This window comes from Phalacrocorax aristotelis, chromosome 1 (assembly GCF_949628215.1).
Source record: "Phalacrocorax aristotelis chromosome 1, bGulAri2.1, whole genome shotgun sequence".
NCBI classification, from domain to species: domain Eukaryota; kingdom Metazoa; phylum Chordata; class Aves; order Suliformes; family Phalacrocoracidae; genus Phalacrocorax; species Phalacrocorax aristotelis.
Genome location: NC_134276.1, coordinates 162,713,844 through 162,730,996, shown reverse-complemented (window position 1 = coordinate 162,730,996; position 17,153 = coordinate 162,713,844). Strand labels below are relative to the sequence as shown.

The following is a 17,153-nucleotide window of genomic DNA, read 5'->3' as shown; positions in this document are numbered from 1 at the left end:
GCATCAGAGAAGATTTTCATTCTCTGCTGCCACATTTCTTGCACCTGCTGCAGAGCAAGTGGCAGTGTCTACCATCAGGGGCAGGCACTGAGCAGGCTGCATTTGCTGTGTAGCAGGTGAGATGCGAGTCAGCTGTCTAAATATCAGTGTCCGGTGTCACCCTTGATACCCCAGGGTGTCTCACTTGAACTCCAGCCGCTGCTCCAGAAGGGCACAGGTCCTGTGTCAGGTTTGCCAGCCCTTGAAGGCTGTCATGGATAGCCCAGGGATTTAGAGTGGTACTACCTTCTTCTTTTAGGACTCTGAATCCCACCCCAATCTGATTTCTCTGATTGGTGAAAAAGAGTGATTGACTGAATTTCCTAAAGAATGAAGAGTAGGGAAAACCAAACTTCATAAATCCTTTAAGAAGCACAAGCCTTGCTCCATGTTGCATCTGGGGAGTAACTTCTCACGAATACCCTTTTCTTTCCAGAGAGTACAATCATCGCCCGCTAAAACTTCCAGCCAACCGCCGTGTCAGCTACCTGCAAGCACCCCTCAGCAGCCCACACAGCAGCAGAAGCAGCAGCAGCAGCAGCAGGCCAGAGGACTAAACCAATCTGTCAGAAAGGTAGCTTGCTGCCTGCTCGCTTTTCTTCCTTGTGTTTCTTTGCCTGCTGCTGGGGTTTGTAGCAGCAGTGAGAAGGGGGCACACACGCACAGTCCTGGTCTGAGACCATTATCACAGCAAGTGAGATCTCACAGTGGTTTCTGCCACAGCTTACAGCTGCACGGAGTATTTGGTTTTCAGCTTGAATGTGTCAGCAGAAGGGGTGCCTGGCATAGCCCCTCCATTCCCCTGCCTCCTGCTGAACTAGCTGTGGTGGAGAGCCCATCAGGCATGAAGTTTCAGGAGCACTAAGTGTCCATGAGGTCTTCCCCTATGGGCATGCTTGGAAGTGATGTGGAGGCTTTACAGCAAAGAGCTCTGGGCTAAACCCTGACAGTTTACTAGCTTCTGCCCTTTGGGTCCACGTCCACATCTGGGCAGAATAGCAACTGGTGTTTTAAACAAGTGTTGTCTATCGATTGAAAATGATGAGAGGCCAGAGCAGGCAGCTTTGGTTCCCAGTGGTGTCCCTAATTCTTGAAGGAGTGCTGCTGAACTGAAAAGGTGGCTACTGCGTGGAGAGAGGGTGGTGTGGGCAGTATGTCTGCTACTGAAGGTGGTGTGTGAGCTCCAAGAGGGGCAAAAGGATGTGACTTTTTACTCTCTGGTAGTGATGAGCATGCTGTGATTTCCATTCCTGTGCCTTGACCATATCTGTTAATCATGTCTTTGTGAAGTGCAGTGCAGGTTCAGGAAAGAGAGCACCTCTGGCTTTACCCCTTCTCCAGGTGACGGCTGTAAAGAGGCTCTGCTGTGCATCTCCTCCCTTTCTAGCCCACATTAGGGATGACTTAGCTCGCTCTCTTAACACATAATTAAGATAAGATACAGAAAGATTATGAAGAGTTTTTAGAGCTTGGAGGATCACTTCTGACTCAAATGCTGGAGAGGATATGAAGACAGGAGTCGAGAGCAGTCAGAGTGAGATAGCACTGTGCAAAGGGTCAGTGCTTTCATTTGCTTTGAGACCTTTGAGGAAATGCAGAAGGTAAATGAAGGCACCTTTTCCCATAGACTGCCATAGCTTGTGTGCTGCGGAGGCATCTGTAGCGACTTTCCTAATTGTTTTGCCTCCCTGTAGGGTCAGAACCCAGGTCTGCAGGTGGTCACAGGGCAGCTGCCCCACACCATATTGTCTCTCTCAGCACCTCCAAACCTGCAGCCCTTCTTCCCCAATAGTTTCCAGAAATGGTCCCTGAAATTTGGTGCTCCTGGCAAAGCCGGCCCACCCAGTGTGTCAAAAAAGGTATCCTTCCAGCACATCCCAGTGGCCTGTGCCACCACGCCGGCTTCCAGCCCCTCTCAGGAAGAGAGCAAACCCCAGAGCAGCTCTGCTGGCTGGGGCCTGGGGTCGCTCCTCTACCTTGCAGGTCACAGAAGAGACAAACAGCTTTCCAGGGAAAACAGGATGGGGAAGAGCATCAACACTTACTAGTGTTGGAACTGGCATTCAGCTACTGCCCGTGGATCACTGCTCCAGGGGGAGCAAGCTTCAGCCTGGGTCATGCATAACTGCTGTAGAGGCAAAGACCTGGTCCATGTTTAACTTTTCTTATGGGCAGTTGCATGCTGATTCATCTGGTAAAGCTGAGTCATGAGCACCACTTCTGCAACACTTGGGGTTTCCTTTGGAGGTCTCTGGTGCTGCTGAGTGCTCTGGTGCTCTCTGCCCACCACGAGGCTGTGAAACTTGCTGCTAGTGAAGCTTGATTGCGTCCCCAAAGCAGGCACTGCAGAGGGAAATGGGTAAAAGGGAGGTCCTGGGTGTATTGTGCAGAGTAGGCTGAACACAGCAAGGGAAGTGCCCCCTCTCTCTCCAAAGTGCTAGAGGAATCCCCCACTTGGACAGATGAGGCTCTCCCCATCCAGGAGCAGCCCGGTGGCGGTTTGTGATGCGGTTGCCTTAGCATTAGAAAAATCAGCAAAAGATTTCCAACTGAGTTGGAGGGGAAATCTGTCTTCCTCCCCTGCAGCCAGGGCATAGTGCACAGAGTGCACAGAAGAAGCCAGGCTGCTGGGAGCAGAGCGATGCAGACCTCTGTGCAGCACTCACCAAGAGAGGGGGTGACGGTTTCTCAAAGCATCTGCGAGACAGGAGTTGACGTGGGCTTTCCCCTGATCACTCATCCTGCCTTTGTTCTAAACAGGCCTCATCGCAGCCCAGCTCTCCTGCTGCCCCTTCCCCATCCCAGATGGACCTGGAGCAGCAGCAGCACACGTCGCTTTTTGGAACTCCTCCACCTTCTCTCCCTGTTCCCTCAGTCCCAATAAAAGAGCCACCAGGCTACGAAGAGGCCATGAAGCAACAGCCAAAGGCCCAGGTGAGAGCAATTCTCCTTGGTTTCCTTGGAGAGCAGGTGAAAAGTTGCCACTGTCAATCTGCTTAAATTCCTGATCTGGGCCAGAGACTGGAGAGACAATGTCGCTTTCTGACTGTGCCTTCCTAGCTGAATTCCTTCTGGAGGGTTTGGGGCAGACCCTCAACCACAGGCAGAGATCCCAAACCACTCGCTGCCTGGTGAGTGTTAGTGCAGCAGTTGCTGACTGTACCGTCCAGTAACAGCCTGGGGTTACGGGGAATTCTGGTGCCATGCCTCTGTGTGCTCATTCTTGCCCAGCCCTGGGAAGAGGGAGGAGAGCCAGCAGCCAGGGGTGTTGCGGGAGGTGGAAGCTCCCCTGGTGAATAGGAAGCTAATCCTGCACTCGCTCTCCCCAGGAGAACGGCTGTTCCAGCCAGCAGATGGATGATCTGTTCGACATTCTCATCGAAAGCGGAGGTAAGGAGACAAAGCCAGAATTTCCCATAGTCTTTGGGTTTGAGCCCAGGGATTATAGAGCACTGAGGGGAGAGTCTGTCATGGCGCAGGTCTTTGCTCCTGGGTCCCTGCCAGTGCCTTTAGCGTAGGCAGTAGGCATTAAGGCACTAAGGGAGTCAGGCATTAGTATGACACAAAGCTTCTTGGTGGCTCTCCTCCATCGGATCTGGGGAGATCCCTTCTGTGATACTGGACAGAGCTTGAATTCCCCAGAGGTGGGCTGAAAACTCCCCATAGCAGGCCGAGTGTGGGCACAGGATGGGCTTCCTTATCCCAGTTGGTGGTCAGTGATGGCTCAGTCTGGGGGGGTCTCTGTTGCCCTGGTGGGTGGGAGGGATCCTTCTGGTGTTTGGCCAAGCTTTTCCTCACCCTGGCATACCTGGTTGTTCCCTGGACAGAGATTTCTGCTGACTTCAAGGATCAGTCGTCCCCAGCTGGGAAAGAACCACCCGTGGCCCCAGCCTGCTCCTCACCGCCCAGCAACCACCATTCCTCAGAGCTGGCGGTGCCAGTGTCCTTGGGGCAGCCGGTGCCCGTGGGCCGGCTGGAGGACTTCCTGGAGAGCAGCACCGGCCTCCCGCTGCTGACGGCAGGCCACGATGGGCCGGAGCCCCTGTCCCTGATTGATGACCTCCACAGTGAGATGCTGAGCAGCTCAGCCATCCTGGACCACCCGCCTTCACCTATGGACACCTCGGAATTGCACTTTGCTCATGAGCCGTCCGGGGGCATAGCCCTGGATCTGGCTGAGGCTAACTTGGACAGCATGGACTGGCTGGAGCTGCCGGGGGGGCCTGTCATGAGCCTGGCTCCCCTCAGCACGGCGGCTCCCAGCCTCTTTTCCACAGACTTCCTTGATGGACACGATCTGCAGCTGCACTGGGATTCTTGCTTGTAACTCTGTGAGCAGAGACTGAAGGGAATGGGAGTGGGAGGGCACAGGCATGCAGGGGGAAGAGGCCAGTCAACCAAAAAAAAAAAAAAAAAAAAAAAAAAAAAAGAGAGAATTGAGCTCCTAGTATTTGTACTCCTCCCCCAACAGTGTCCTTCCTGCACGAAGCTGGCAGTGGTGGCAAAGGCAGACCCGCTGCTTGAGTCGCTGCTGCCTGGGCAGCGGGCTGGGCCAGGGCAGGGAGAACGGCTGCTGGGGGGAAGGAGAGGCTGCAGGAGCTCTGGGGCTGGTGACCTCCTGCCCCCTCAGTGCGGCCCGACACAGCTCGTGCGAGAACAGAGCCGGCAGCCCCTCTTCTTCCAGACAGGAGCCGCCACAGCAGCGCATGGGGCACAACGCTGCCAGGCATGAGTTCCCTCGTGCCTTGCAGCAGGACACAGCACTGACTGGGCCTGAGCTGCTTCCAGAAGCAGCACCCTGTGCCTTGCTGGGATTGGCAAATAAAGGGGGTTGTGCTGCCCCGGCGCAGTTGGTTTAACAGTTGCAGAAGGGGATTCTACCTCCGGAGCAGGATGCAAAGGGGGGAGTGCTGGCTGGGGAACAGCTGCCCTCTGCGCCGTCTTCCGCAGAGGGGCTGGTCTCCTGTGAGGAGCTGGGCAGAACAGGTACCTTTTCCAAGTGTAGCCAAAGGGAACCAGGGTTCCCCATCAGCCTGGTAACGTCTAAGCTGGTTTCCCAAATATTGCTGAGCTTGGCTGAGGCCTGCCTGCTTGCTTCACTCGCTTTGGGCCGCAAAACAGATTTTTACGGTGCTAAAATCCAGGTCCTTCGATGTTAAATCTGTCCTTTGCTGCCCCAGACCTCTGGCTGTGCCTGGAGTCTAGCTTTCAGGCACAACCCCCTTCTGCCCAGCTTCCACAGCACTTGTGACAGCCCCAGGTGAGCAAGCCTGTGGCAGGGGTTAAGGATGAGAAAGTGTCCGTGTGTCCTGGGGAGCGTGTGAAGGGCAGAACTAGCAATGAGAGACATATCATTAGGGGCCATGTGCAATCTGTCTTCTGCCTTCAGCTGTGCTGTTGCCTCCCTGTAGCAGGTGCCCCAATGGAAAGAAGCAGCTGAGGATGTCGGAGGCAACAGGCGAGGAAGGGGAAGCGGCACTGCAAACTGGGCGTTGCGTGGCACAACACGGGTCCTGGCTCAGCAGCGCGACTGTGAGGGCCCCTTTCTGGGGAGAAGTGGGAGCCTTAAAGCACGTAATGGGCAGCTGACCTCTGCTTTTCCTTCCCTCCAGGCCCAGGGGGTAAGAGGCAAAAGCGAATGGCTGCTTATGGGGAGCTGCTGCCCCATGTCCAGCCAGGTAGGGCCCCTGGGTGCTGGAAACCAGGCCTGTGGCTCATGCTGTGCTGTTGCGCCTGTCACCTTTAAACTCCTGTGTTTGTTCGTGGTGACTCACCGCAGTAGTTTCCAGGTGAGATATAGCCTAGCTCTGCCCACGGGCCACCTCGCCACAGGGCTGGCCCTGCCTTGGCCCCGAGCTGGGGAAGGCAGTGGTTTTTGAAATCGTAGGGCTGAAGGTGCTGACCCTGATCAGGCAATGGGAGGATAAACTGCCATCCTTTTGGCATCTCCTTGAGGATGCCGACCCCACCTCTCCCCCCCCGCCCCGCTGGGCTGTGGTGCTGCCTGCTGGGAGGGGCAGGTGCGGGTGGGCAACGCTGCGCCCCTGCCCTTTTGGTACCTGGCGCTCTGCTCAGGGGAGGCTTTGCTGCGTGGGTGCGGGTACCTCCACTCCACTGAAGGTGACTGCCAGTCCTGAGGGACGCGCTCTCTCTCAGCTGCTAACCTGGTAGGCGGGTGGCCTTGTGCCTGTTTTGCAGCTGGGAGAACCTCCTGCTTTCCTGAGCCCTATTTGCTTGTTAACTGCGTGGGGAGCCACTTTCTTAATCATTTGCAGGGGGAGCCTGCTGGCAGCTTCCTTCCTTTCTGCCCCCTTCTCTCCCCTCTCCCCCCAGCCAGTTGTTAGCAAGTCAGAGCCTCTTATCTGCCTCCCTCAGTGTCCAGGCTGCCGTGAGAGGATCCCCCCTGCCCGCCTGCTTTCTGTTGCCCAAGCTACAGTGTCATGTCCTGAAAATCAGAATAACTGGGACTGGTGGACACCCCCTTCACCCACCCTGAGCCACCCCTCGTTTGTCTCCTGGTGCAGCCCCGCTGCTCGCTGGGAGCAGTAAGTGCATTAGCAGCCACCTTCCCACGCTCCCCCTGCTCCCCCGCCCCTGGGCAGCTGCCCAGCCCGGGGACCAGGTGTGCACAGGAGGCAAGTGGTTTCTTAGGAGGAAAGGATGTGGGGGGGGCAGGACGATCTCGCAAATGCTAAGGGGAAAAAGTGACGCTTCCTGTGTGTCAAACTCAAAAATCAGCTGCTTTTCGCCCACAGTGAGCAGTAGCCCCCCACAAAAACCACCTGTGTGATTTCTTTTGTATAAATAGTTACAAGCTCCAGCTGCAGTCCTGGCCTGACCCAGCCCTGCTTCCTCACACTGGGCCAGGCACTGTGTGCTGTGGGCAGAGCTGCCCCTGCCTGTTACTGAGTCAGCTCTTCCCCAGAGCTGCTGTGAAAGGCTGAGCCCACAGCAGCTCCCTTTTCACCTTTACCCATCCACTGGCAGTTGGGAACAGTTGTAGGAATTTAATGACCCAAACTTTGCCCAACGTGAAATTGGCTGATGGGCTTAAGAGTCCTCAACGGTGCCCAGGTGATAGAGAAGCATGAGCCTCACCTCCTGAGGAACCCAGCTAATAAGCTGCCAGAGCCTCTCTGCACAAGGGGCTTCGGCCAGGAGAGCAAGTGAGCAAGCGATAACCCGGGCCTGGGGGCAGAGGGGAAGATGGTGCCTCAGCCCAGGAGCTATCAGAAAATCTATTGCCCGTGCAGTGCCCAGAGCAGGCCAGCCCAGTTCTCTGCTTTCTTACTATTATTTGTTTGAATAATAGTTCACTAGTTCGTTGTTGGAAGAGGTATTCCCCGGACGTACTTTTTTTGCACCCATTGGGAAAAAAAAAAAAACTCGAAGTCTGATGTTCTGCCTCTACCTTGAATGTAATCCTGAATCTTTCTGCTGTAACCACTACTTGTTTGTAATGTGTATTTGACTAGCACGCACTCTCCCTTCCACTATGCAGCAAACGGCGAGGGGTGACCAGCACTGGCATGGGATCCAGAGCAAGTATTCAACTGGAAAAGGCTAACAGTGACAAGTTAACAGGGGAGAGAATGGATCTTTAAATTGAATTATTTTTTCAGTTACAAGTATTTGAAAAAAAAAAAAATCCATTTTATTAAAAAAAATTCCAAACAGCCATGTGCACAAAAATGTCTGTTGCTGTGCTGGTGGGAGGGCTTGGGGCCACTCTGCCTTTTCCAGCTAAGGGTGGGTGATCCCTCTGCGTCTTTCTCAAACCTGGGGGGGAAAAACCAAACCACCAAAAAACCCAAAACCCCAACCTAAAACACCAGCCTGAGCAGTGGTGCCTCATCCCTTCTCAGCTGCAGGGATATTCCCTCGGTGTATGGAAATTACCTACCCTGCAACCAGAAGCAGGTCTTACAGCAGGAGATGCACAGGCAGCTTTTACAGCCTCCCGTAGCGCGCTGGTCTGGGCCCCAGCTGCTCTGGCGGTGAGGTGATGCTGCAGCCCTCCTCAGCCTGACAGCAAACTGGAATCACTTTGACTGAAAACACTAATTTTCACATCAGTAAATATGCTGCAACTTCCACACACCCACCCCCCCCCACACCCCTGGGCTTCTGAACAGGTTTCTCCGGGGCCTTGTGCCCATTACTGTGCCACTTTGCAGGAGACACCACCTGTTTCTCCCAGAGACGCTTGCTAACATGCAGACACATGTCCACCACCCCCAGCCCTGGTACCTGCCAGCCCCTTGCCCTCTGCTAAGGGCCCTCCCCGTGCAGTGCCCTACATCCCTTCATTTCTTGCGCGTCCAGGGCTTGGCTGCGGTGCTGGCAGGGCTGGCAGCACACCTGCTCCTACCCCAGCCGCTCCCTGGCCTTGGGGCCTGGCCTGAGGCATGGCCAAGCACGAGGAGCCCCCACGGAGCCCCCACGGAGCCAGTGCAGGCTGAGCAGAGACCACAGCTTGACATTCGCTGGAGCCAGCACAGAACCAGAGTCATAGTTAGCAACTGCCAGAAATTAAGAATTAAATCTAGTCCTGGCCTTGTAAAAAAGAAAAAGCCAAAGCCCAGCACGCTCCCGAGATGTAGTTTATTTACAAACCCACTGAATAAATGAAAGTAAGAATCTAGTGTCATTTCATGAGTAATTTGTGCTCACAGACAAGCGCTTTCAGTAGAAAGTCACAGACTCCATATCCAGAGCCACCACCACAAAGCAGCAATTCTCCGCTCCCGACCTGCGTCCCCGCTGCCACCGCAGGGCGACGGGGACGAGTTAGTCTCCCTGAGCCAGCTCCAACCTGAACCTCATCCTGAGCTACAATGGTGCCAAAATATACACATTCTTGGAATTAATTTACAGCTTTTTGGTTAACAGTAAAAATCACCTAGAGACTAAAATGACCGCATGAAACACTCTTGTTCAGGGGAGGGGTGGTTTTTGCCTGCTCCCAGAGGAGACAGGGCCATCCCCTAAGGCTGTTATGGCAGTAACAGGCCGGTGCAGTCAGGCACCTCTTAACACCCCACACCAGTGCCAGGGAGGTGGGATGGAGTCGAAGCCGCTTCCCCCTTCTCAGCCCCGGCTCCAGGTCAGAGGAACCGTGTCCAAGTGCTTCAGGGTTTGCCATCCCTCCCCCGACAGGCGCGAGCCCTCGGCCGGCACATGGAAGGGGACGCGCTCGCCCTGCTCCCGTACAACGATGAGTCTCTCACCGCCCAGTTCCAGTTGCGCCCGCAGTGCCACCACGAACCGTGGCACCAGCTCTCACAGACCAAAGCCACCCTGCAAGGGCTGTCTCTTTGCCACAGCTCAGCAGCATGCATGCTCACAGGGCTACTGGCCCACGGGGCAGCACACGAGGGGCTTCGGGGCAGGCTGCTCCCCCAGGCACTGGGGGAGAGGCAGGGCCGAGGCAAGCAGGAGATGGGCGGTGGCAGAGATGGGGAAGGGTGGGAGGGGGCACCTGTTTTTATGACTAGAACGTACTTGTCCCTTTGCAGCACCACCCTTGGCCATCCCCTCCTTGGGGCCTGCAGCTCAGCCCCTCCGTGCCGCTGCCATCTGTCCCAGGTGGCCTGGCAGCCCCCCGAGGGGGATTTTGTCACAGATACAAGTGGGTGGGGTGGGGGAGGGCAGGGGGTGAGACACAATGGGGGTGGGGGAGAGAAGTGTGCGCCATTGAGAAGGTTCCCCAGGATGGGGTGGGGTGTGGGTCACCCATCTATGTCCCAGCTGAAGAGATGGTGCTTCACGAGCATGTCCTGCACCCCTTCCTTCAGTGGCTTCTTCTCCTTCTCCTGCAGGATGACACAGAGAGCTGGGTCAGGGCACCACCCCCAGAAAAGCGGAGGATGTGTCTGCGGGCAGAGCCAGAGCACAACGAGGGCTCTGGCACCCAGACAACAGCCTTCTGCACTTCCCACCTCTGCGCAGCTGAAACAGGGAGAGGCCCTGTGGTTTGGAGAGCACCAGGGGAGGGAGGGGCTTGCCAGTGCCCTTTGCCCCAGCCGGGCAGGGGCAGGCAGCACCCCCTGCCGGCGCTGCCTCACAGCTCCTGCGCACAGCCTGCCCCGGCAGGGAAAGCAGCCCCGTCCACAGCCTCCAGTGCCAGCGCAAACGGAGGCAGAGGATGGGCTGGAGCAAAAAGCTGGGAAAGGGAGGCAGTAAGCAAAGCCGGCGGCCGAGAAAGATAATGAGAGATGCCACCTACTCACCTCCCTCTTTATTGGCAGCTCCCAGTCCTGAGAGAGGCTGAAGGCAAATTTGCAGAGGACTCTGCAATGGAAGAGCTATGGTAACACACACGTGCACGCAGACCCAGATCACAGCCCCAGCCTGTGCCCACAATTGCACTGGCTCCTCAGCTTGCCCCAGCACACCACTAAGCTCGTGAGGATGGAAATCCTTGTTTGCTGGTGTTGAAAGGGCAGCACCAGCCGCTCATCCCGTTTCCTCGCTCCTCTTTGGACTTTACATCCTGCCAGGCCCAGGCCAGAAAGTGAAGCTTGGAAGACATGACTCAAGTGCAACCCCTACAGAGCCTGGCACAGCAGCACAGGGAGGCACAGGCAGCCCCAGGCTCTGCTAGATGGCACACATGGGTGGCTGAGGACTACGTGCAGCTGGCAACAGGGCCGGGGGGTTCCAGGTTCCTCCCCAGAAAGTGGACTCTGGCCAGTAGCACCTCAGAGTTTTTGCAGCCCCCCCCTCGCTGGAGTAAGAAAAGTGTCCTAACCACGCTGCATGAGTGACACATGGGGCTGGCACACAGAGCTTCCTCAGCTGGACCCAGCTCTAAGCAGGGGCTGCAGGCACAGCCTCAACCCTGTCCCTAGGACAGGGAAATACAGCTCAGACCTCCTGGCAACATGCTCATCAGTCCTTCAGGCTCAGGGGAAACTCCTGCGTGGGGGTCTCCTCCAGCTCCTGCAGCAGTGGGGGAGCCGAGACCATCCATGAGAAGCTGGCTGGCAGAAATACGGCACAAACCTCTGCTGCTGCTCCACACAAACCTGGGCCCAGCCATGAGCCAGTCCCACTTGCTCTTTTGGCTGTGCTGAACTAGCACTGCCCCCACGCTGTGAGAAAACAGCCACAGGACACCGCAGCACAGAGGTGGAAGGGACTCCCTTCCTCCCCGTACAGCAGCAGCACAAGGAGGATGGGGCACCCAGCGGTGTGTACACACAGGCCTGCTCCTGCCCACAGATGCTCCCTCTGGGGCCAGAGGCAACCAGGTGGCATGGACAAAAGCCAGTCCCTGCAGGATGGCAGCAGCAGCAGCAGGGCTGGAGCAATACTGGCCGGGGGTTTGCTCTGTGGCTCCCTGGGACTGGATATGGCTTTGTAGGGTGCAGGAGGGCCAGGAGTAAGCAGGGTTGACGCGTGCCCTGCGCTCTAAGCGATGTGCTTTGTGCGAGGTTTAGACATGTTCAGTCCCTGACACCGCTCCCTCGCTTAACCATGAGTCAGCTGGTGAGTGACTCCTTCCCGGCCAGCGACAGCCAGACTGTCTTGCTAGCACATCCCCTATTCCCTGCTTGGACTCACAGTGGCTGGCAGAGGACCTGGAGAGCAGGGGTTGGAAAAGCCACCATCAGAATAGGTGCAGGGCACAGCAGGAGGTTGCTGGCAGGCAGAGGCTGACTGCTTGTCACGATGGCTCCCCAGGAGCCAAGCTCTGCTCTTGATCAGGCAGGCACAGTGCATCACATTAAACTGTCTAGACAGTTGCTGTTGCCTCAGCACACAGAAAGAAATCTCTGCACCGGGGATGTCTGGGCAGCCCACGCTGCTACTCACTGGACAGGGTCCAAAGCCAGCCATAGTGAGGGCCACCTCCTGCAGGGGAGGAGGAAATCCACTCCAGACCCTGGCAAGGCCCACGGGGACAGACTCACCTCAGTTCGCATTTGATCTGCACCCAGCCGGGACTGCGCAGGAACGACCAGGGATGGAACCACTTCTCCACGGTCTGCAGGCTTGAGCACAGCACTTCTAGCCACAAATGCAGCACCTGCTCACTGCAGCAATGGGGTGGAGGCATGTTACTCAGCTGAAGACAGGGAAATCCCTTTGGGATAGTCTGTTTCCAGCCCCAGCCTTGACCCCAGCCCAACAGTCCTGTCCCCAGTGGGAACAGAATAACCCAGTAAACTTGTGTGAGCCACTCAGCCAGGAGTGCCCAGGAGCCACTTCTTCCAGCCAGGAGCCAGGCTAGCATATGAACAAGAAAGGAGCAGGATCCCACTCAGTGGCTGCTGTGAGAGGGAGAAAAAGACCCTGTGGCCTAAGGTAGACTGAAACAACTGCTGCCCTTAAGCCCGCTCTGCCTCCTCCCAAGCTCCTCACACACCCCTCCTCTGCCCAGGGGTATCAGGACCAGATGACTCACTTAAGTCCAACACAGATGAGGGAACGAAGCTTCACATCCATCTGTGCATGTGCAGCATCATGCGTCATGTTCACAGCCTGAACCGCCTGCAGGTTGGGAAGATGTGGTTACCACCTTCTCAGCTTAGCCTTAGGCTGGGCTGGGCAGTCATTTCAGATACACAGCCAAATGCTCCCGTCCCCAGAGCTCCCCACCCTCACCCAGTGCCACCTGCTAGCATCAGAGGGGCTGAGCCTTCCTGGTGGCTTCACTGTCTGCCTTTACTCAGGCACCCAGTGTCTCTTCTGCTTCCCATCAGGGAAGGTCTTGAGCATCTCCCTAGAGAAGGGCATCACCCTCCAGCAGCCTCCATGGGAAAACTCCCCACATTAGGAGCTGGGCTCTGGCTGGGCTGGGGGCAGCACTCACCCGATAAAGCAGCTCCTCTGGAGTGAGGACTTTGCCGTCTTCATCAAGCCTGCAAAGATCACAGCAGAGATCTAACTAGCTCTGGAGGAACCCCAGGCACAAGCAGATCTTTCTCCCTCTGTACCCCAACAGGTCCCTTGCTACCACTGAGCCCACAGGTGATCCTGCAGCCATGAGAGAGCAATGTACAGCCCCAGAAGCAAACACAGGAGTGCAAGGAAGGGGGCAGGACCTGCCCAAAGTCAGCACGGGCACAGCGTCCTGCTGACACCACATAGTCAGGAGAATGGGGCAGACCACGACCCTTCCCAAGGTGCAGAGCAGCAGCAGTTTGATGAGTGCGCAGGAGCGGGTCACAGACCCAGCCGCTTCATGTGAATAAAGTGGACTTACCTATAAGTCTTGCAGAGCACAAGGCGAGAATACACAGAGTCAAAGTCCCGTTCCACTTCCCGGCTTGCAGCCTAGTAAGGCAGAGGGATAGTCAGTACACTCTGCCCTCCAGCCCCCTCACCCCAGCCCTCTGGCAACACTGCCCCATGAAGGCAACTAGACATCTCACCTCTTCAATGAACAGCCAGGGATGGCAGGGCCCCCCCAGCAGAGATGGCTTCTTCAATCCATGTTCAAATATAGATTTCAAGGCTGGACACAGCGTCCCTCGCACCAAGTCTGTCACCCCTTCTGTGACTGAGTCATCTCCAGCGATGGAGTACTGAGGAACACAAAGAGCCAGCTCTCAGCATACTGGCGAGGGGGCAGAGCACGGAGGTGGTCTGCTCACCTACAGCTTCTCTGTGCACACCTCTTCTACTCCCAGGTGCCCACCAGCTCCCCCTCCCTTAACCCCTTACGCGCTTGCTGGCTCTTACATAAAGCATCATGTCCAGTGCTACTCCCCTGGGTTTTGCCAGGACCTTTGTGCCCAGGTGCCAACCATGAGAACGCACAGGTGGCCCCAGCACCATCCTGGCAGCATTCAGCATGTAGGAGCTGCTGTGGTTTGGTGTGATGTAGGTACTGTAAGGAGAAGGGCTTGCACTGAGTGTCTCTGGGACTCTGTAAGCTGCTAAATGTCAAGGCAAATGGCGGCAGATGGGAATTCCCAAGTCATCTGGTACACCACTCTGAGGTATCACCCTGACAGGCTGTTAGCATGAAGGATATTCCAAAATTAGGATGAGTGGTATCTCTGCTTCCACAGCTGGGAGGAGAACTGCTCAGCAGTACAGGGTGTGTTTATACAGAGAGGTAATCTAACCTAAGGACCAGCCCTGAGAGGGAGGTGAGGAAGCAAGTGAGATGTCAATAGTGACATCTCTCTAGGGGTCTCAGGTCAGCCTTGGAGGGTAAGGAAGGACTCAAAATGCTGAGCAGGAGTGGGAGAAGAGGGCCTTTTTCACTTCCCCGGCAAATTGCCTCGGCCAACAGATGACATTTGTCTCCTATGCATTACCCCAGCCTTGGGGCCATATTGAGGTATCTGCTCTAAATAGGTGGCATTTCACCACTGCTGGTTGCGAGAGGAAGTGAGACAGAGTGCTCCTCAGGCACAGCTGCTCAGGGAGAATCCACTGTCGTGACCACAAAGCATGAGCAGGATCCACAGGCACAGCCTCAAAGGAGCACAGGCAGTGGGGAGCAGGCAGAAACGCTGCCCACAGGATCCTCCTGCGTACCTGCCTGCTGCTTTCTCGGCTTTTGTGAAGCTCATCTCTAGGGGCCTTGCAAGCCCAGGCATCACACTCAGCTACCCCCTGCAGCCCTCTGAGGCCCTCATTCCCCACTTGGTCAGCATCCAGAAGTTGTGCAATCAGGCTCAGGAAGATAAGCTGCCTGATCACATCACTATGCGCTTAATAGCCAGAGAGAGTAGACTCAAGAAGGGAAACAGGTGGCTCTTCTCAACTATGCCTTTTCACCTATGACATGATTCCTTTTTTTTTGTGTTGTGTTTTTTTTGTTGTTGTTGTGTTTTGCTTTTTTAATTACCTCTTTGCTCCGCTCATCCAAGATCTCCACAAATTTTGCAGGAAACCAACCTATAAAGAATGGACAAAGAAGCGAGTCTGACACTGAGAAACCTCTAACGCAGACAAGACCACAGCCCAGTGGAAGCTGAAGAGTTCACAGGGTCCAATCCCAAAGAAGGACATGAGCAGCCTCAAAATGACAAGAATTAAGACAACTGCAAGAAACAGACAAATACAGGACACTGCCTGCAAGCAGCGGAGACGACATGCACCCAACCACCCCGTGCCAGGAGGACGGAGCCTAAACTTGCTGTTTGCAAGACGTAACCAGGTGGCTGCACCACTGCTCTCATACCCTGCTTTAACATTTCCCTTGTCCCTGGCAGATGTTCCAGGTAACCGGCAGAGCCTTTGCTACAAACGTGCCGGAGCAGTTGCTGTGGAGGAATGTATGCTCCACATCCGGCCCCACTCTCCCAGTGCAACCCACCCAGGTCTCACCTCTCAGCCCATTCAGCTCTCCCACCCAACAGTGCTCATCCTTCTGGGAAATGATCTGAAAAACAGGGAGTGGAGAAAACACCGGTTAAAGAGAGCGCAGTGCCAGGAGGGCTACAGCTGCCTGGCTGTGTGCACAATGAGGAACCGCTTTCTTCTCGACTGTTTTGCCAATGTTCTCCCCTCATGTGGCCCAGGTCCTTCGAGGGAAAAAAGCTACTGCAAACACAATGCTGTCCCTGTTTTCCCCAATTTTAGATGGGACACACAAAGGTAAACGGATGCTTTTACAGTCTTACCACAGCTTAGTGCACAGTCTTAAACCAGGACCCAGGCTGGACCAAATCAATCTTTTGCTCAGCTGTACGGCAGCCAGCAAAGGGACTTTGTGGTTGCCTTGAGAATGACCCACAAGGCAACACTCACAGGAACATACTACGTCATCCCCAGGCAGCCCTCAGAAACACCACTGCTTCCCCTGCACTCCTAACTGGGCTCTGAGCTGATCTCCTCCCTTCTTTCCCTGCCGAAGAGGCAGTGAGGCATCCCAAACAAGCTGGCTCTGCATGGTCTTGCCCTGGTCCCTGTCTCATAGGCTGACGCACCGTGATGATGTCATTCTTGCGGAAGCCCAGCTCATCGTCATCGTGGCGCTCAAAGTCCAGTAGTGCCTTAGCTCGTCGTCGTCGGTTGTGGGAACAGGCCACGTAGTTCTCGTGGTCCTGCTGGTGGCTCTCCATGCTGTAGTCTGGAGTCAGATCCTAGCATGCATGTGGATAAAGAGCAAAGAGGAATGAAAAGCAACAAATCACTCCCAGCTGATCTGCCAAAGCTGTTCCCAAACCTTCTCCTTCTCCTAGCAGGCAGACAACCGCTCAGCGCAGCCCTCCTCCACCAGGGATGGGTTGAGCAACCCTCACCCTCCACCCGCTGCACCTGGCGTGCTCTTCCTCAAGCCCATGCATTCCAGGAGCACTTGAACAGCCCTGTCCTGTGATGGACACTCAACATTCATGCCTGGAGCACACAGCAGTGCAGATCCAGCTGTTCCCACTCACAATGCTGCAGTTCTTGGGATCCACACACTGGAAGTGCCGTGCCACCTGGAGGATGGCCTCACGCAGGTCGGCCACCAGCTCCGTCTGCTTGATGTTCTTGGCTTTCAGTGCCTCCAGGTCGTCATCCCCTGGGGGAGCCCACACAGCCAGAGGGAAGGCGAGGGAAGGAAAACAAGTATGAGGTATTTATATTTTTGTTAACATTAGAAATCATTGATTCTACAGAAATTAAAGAAGCCTGACATTAGAAGTGCCTACACTAAGGCAGGTACTTACTGCCAATCTATTCAGTAATGTAAATAACCACTACCAATTTGACTGTCTCAAATTTTAAGGAGCTGGTATTTCAAACCAAATATGGAGCTGGAAGTTGTCATCTTTGATCTGTCTGGACAACTCAGTATACCAAGGTACCACGTACTGCTTTAGAGAAGCATCTATCCAGATATAGACAGCTGAATGGTGGGACACAAAACTAGGGAACTTTAGAAAATTCTCTTCAACTGAAATCCTCTTGAAACTGAAACACTTTTTCGTTGAACTTATTTGATTTTTGCATACCTCACAGGCTGAGAGCACATTCTTCACAGAGTCTTGAAATAGATTTGAAAAACCTAGACAGCCCACTTTCCTGTGTCAGTCTAGAAGCCAGAGCCACGAAAGAAAAGCCACCATCTACTTAAGACCTCGACCTCCCTAAGAGCCAGATTTCAAAGGTTTTGGGTGCATAGAAATGGTCATAAGAACAAAGTAAAAGTTACCAAA

At 55.1% G+C, this 17,153-nt stretch overlaps 2 protein-coding genes across 12 annotated transcripts in view; one reads left to right on the top strand and one right to left on the bottom strand.

Moving 5' to 3' along the window:
• Positions 1-7,717, top strand: part of MRTFA (myocardin related transcription factor A) — a 98,310-nt gene extending 90,593 nt beyond the window's left edge. For 5 of the 7 annotated variants that reach the window (XM_075077841.1, XM_075077862.1, XM_075077872.1 and 2 more), the window contains 4 exons: positions 476-613; positions 2,800-2,973; positions 3,369-3,429; positions 3,867-7,717. In XM_075077841.1, the coding sequence (XP_074933942.1) occupies positions 476-613; positions 2,800-2,973; positions 3,369-3,429; positions 3,867-4,366 (873 nt within the window). In that variant the 3' untranslated portion in view covers positions 4,367-7,717. Of the gene's footprint in view, positions 1-475; positions 614-1,733; positions 1,899-2,799; positions 2,974-3,368; positions 3,430-3,866 lie in introns of all 7 variants that reach the window. The other 2 variants (XM_075077891.1, XM_075077902.1) reach the window with 2 other exon arrangements.
• Positions 7,718-8,629: 912 nt separating this feature from the next.
• SGSM3 (small G protein signaling modulator 3) overlaps positions 8,630-17,153 on the bottom strand; it is a 32,383-nt gene continuing 23,859 nt past the window's right edge. For 4 of the 5 annotated variants that reach the window (XM_075077925.1, XM_075077912.1, XM_075077918.1 and 1 more), the window contains 11 exons: positions 16,389-16,516; positions 15,936-16,091; positions 15,334-15,388; positions 14,852-14,901; positions 13,422-13,574; positions 13,253-13,323; positions 12,860-12,908; positions 12,452-12,537; positions 11,958-12,080; positions 10,272-10,332; positions 8,630-9,854 (listed from right to left, as the gene is read on the bottom strand). In XM_075077925.1, coding sequence (XP_074934026.1) covers positions 9,771-9,854; positions 10,272-10,332; positions 11,958-12,080; positions 12,452-12,537; positions 12,860-12,908; positions 13,253-13,323; positions 13,422-13,574; positions 14,852-14,901; positions 15,334-15,388; positions 15,936-16,091; positions 16,389-16,516 — 1,016 coding nt within the window. In that variant the 3' untranslated portion in view covers positions 8,630-9,770. Of the gene's footprint in view, positions 9,855-10,271; positions 10,333-11,957; positions 12,081-12,236; positions 12,318-12,451; positions 12,538-12,859; positions 12,909-13,252; positions 13,324-13,421; positions 13,575-14,851; positions 14,902-15,333; positions 15,389-15,935; positions 16,092-16,388; positions 16,517-17,153 lie in introns of those variants that run through there. The other variant, XM_075077936.1, reaches the window with a different exon arrangement.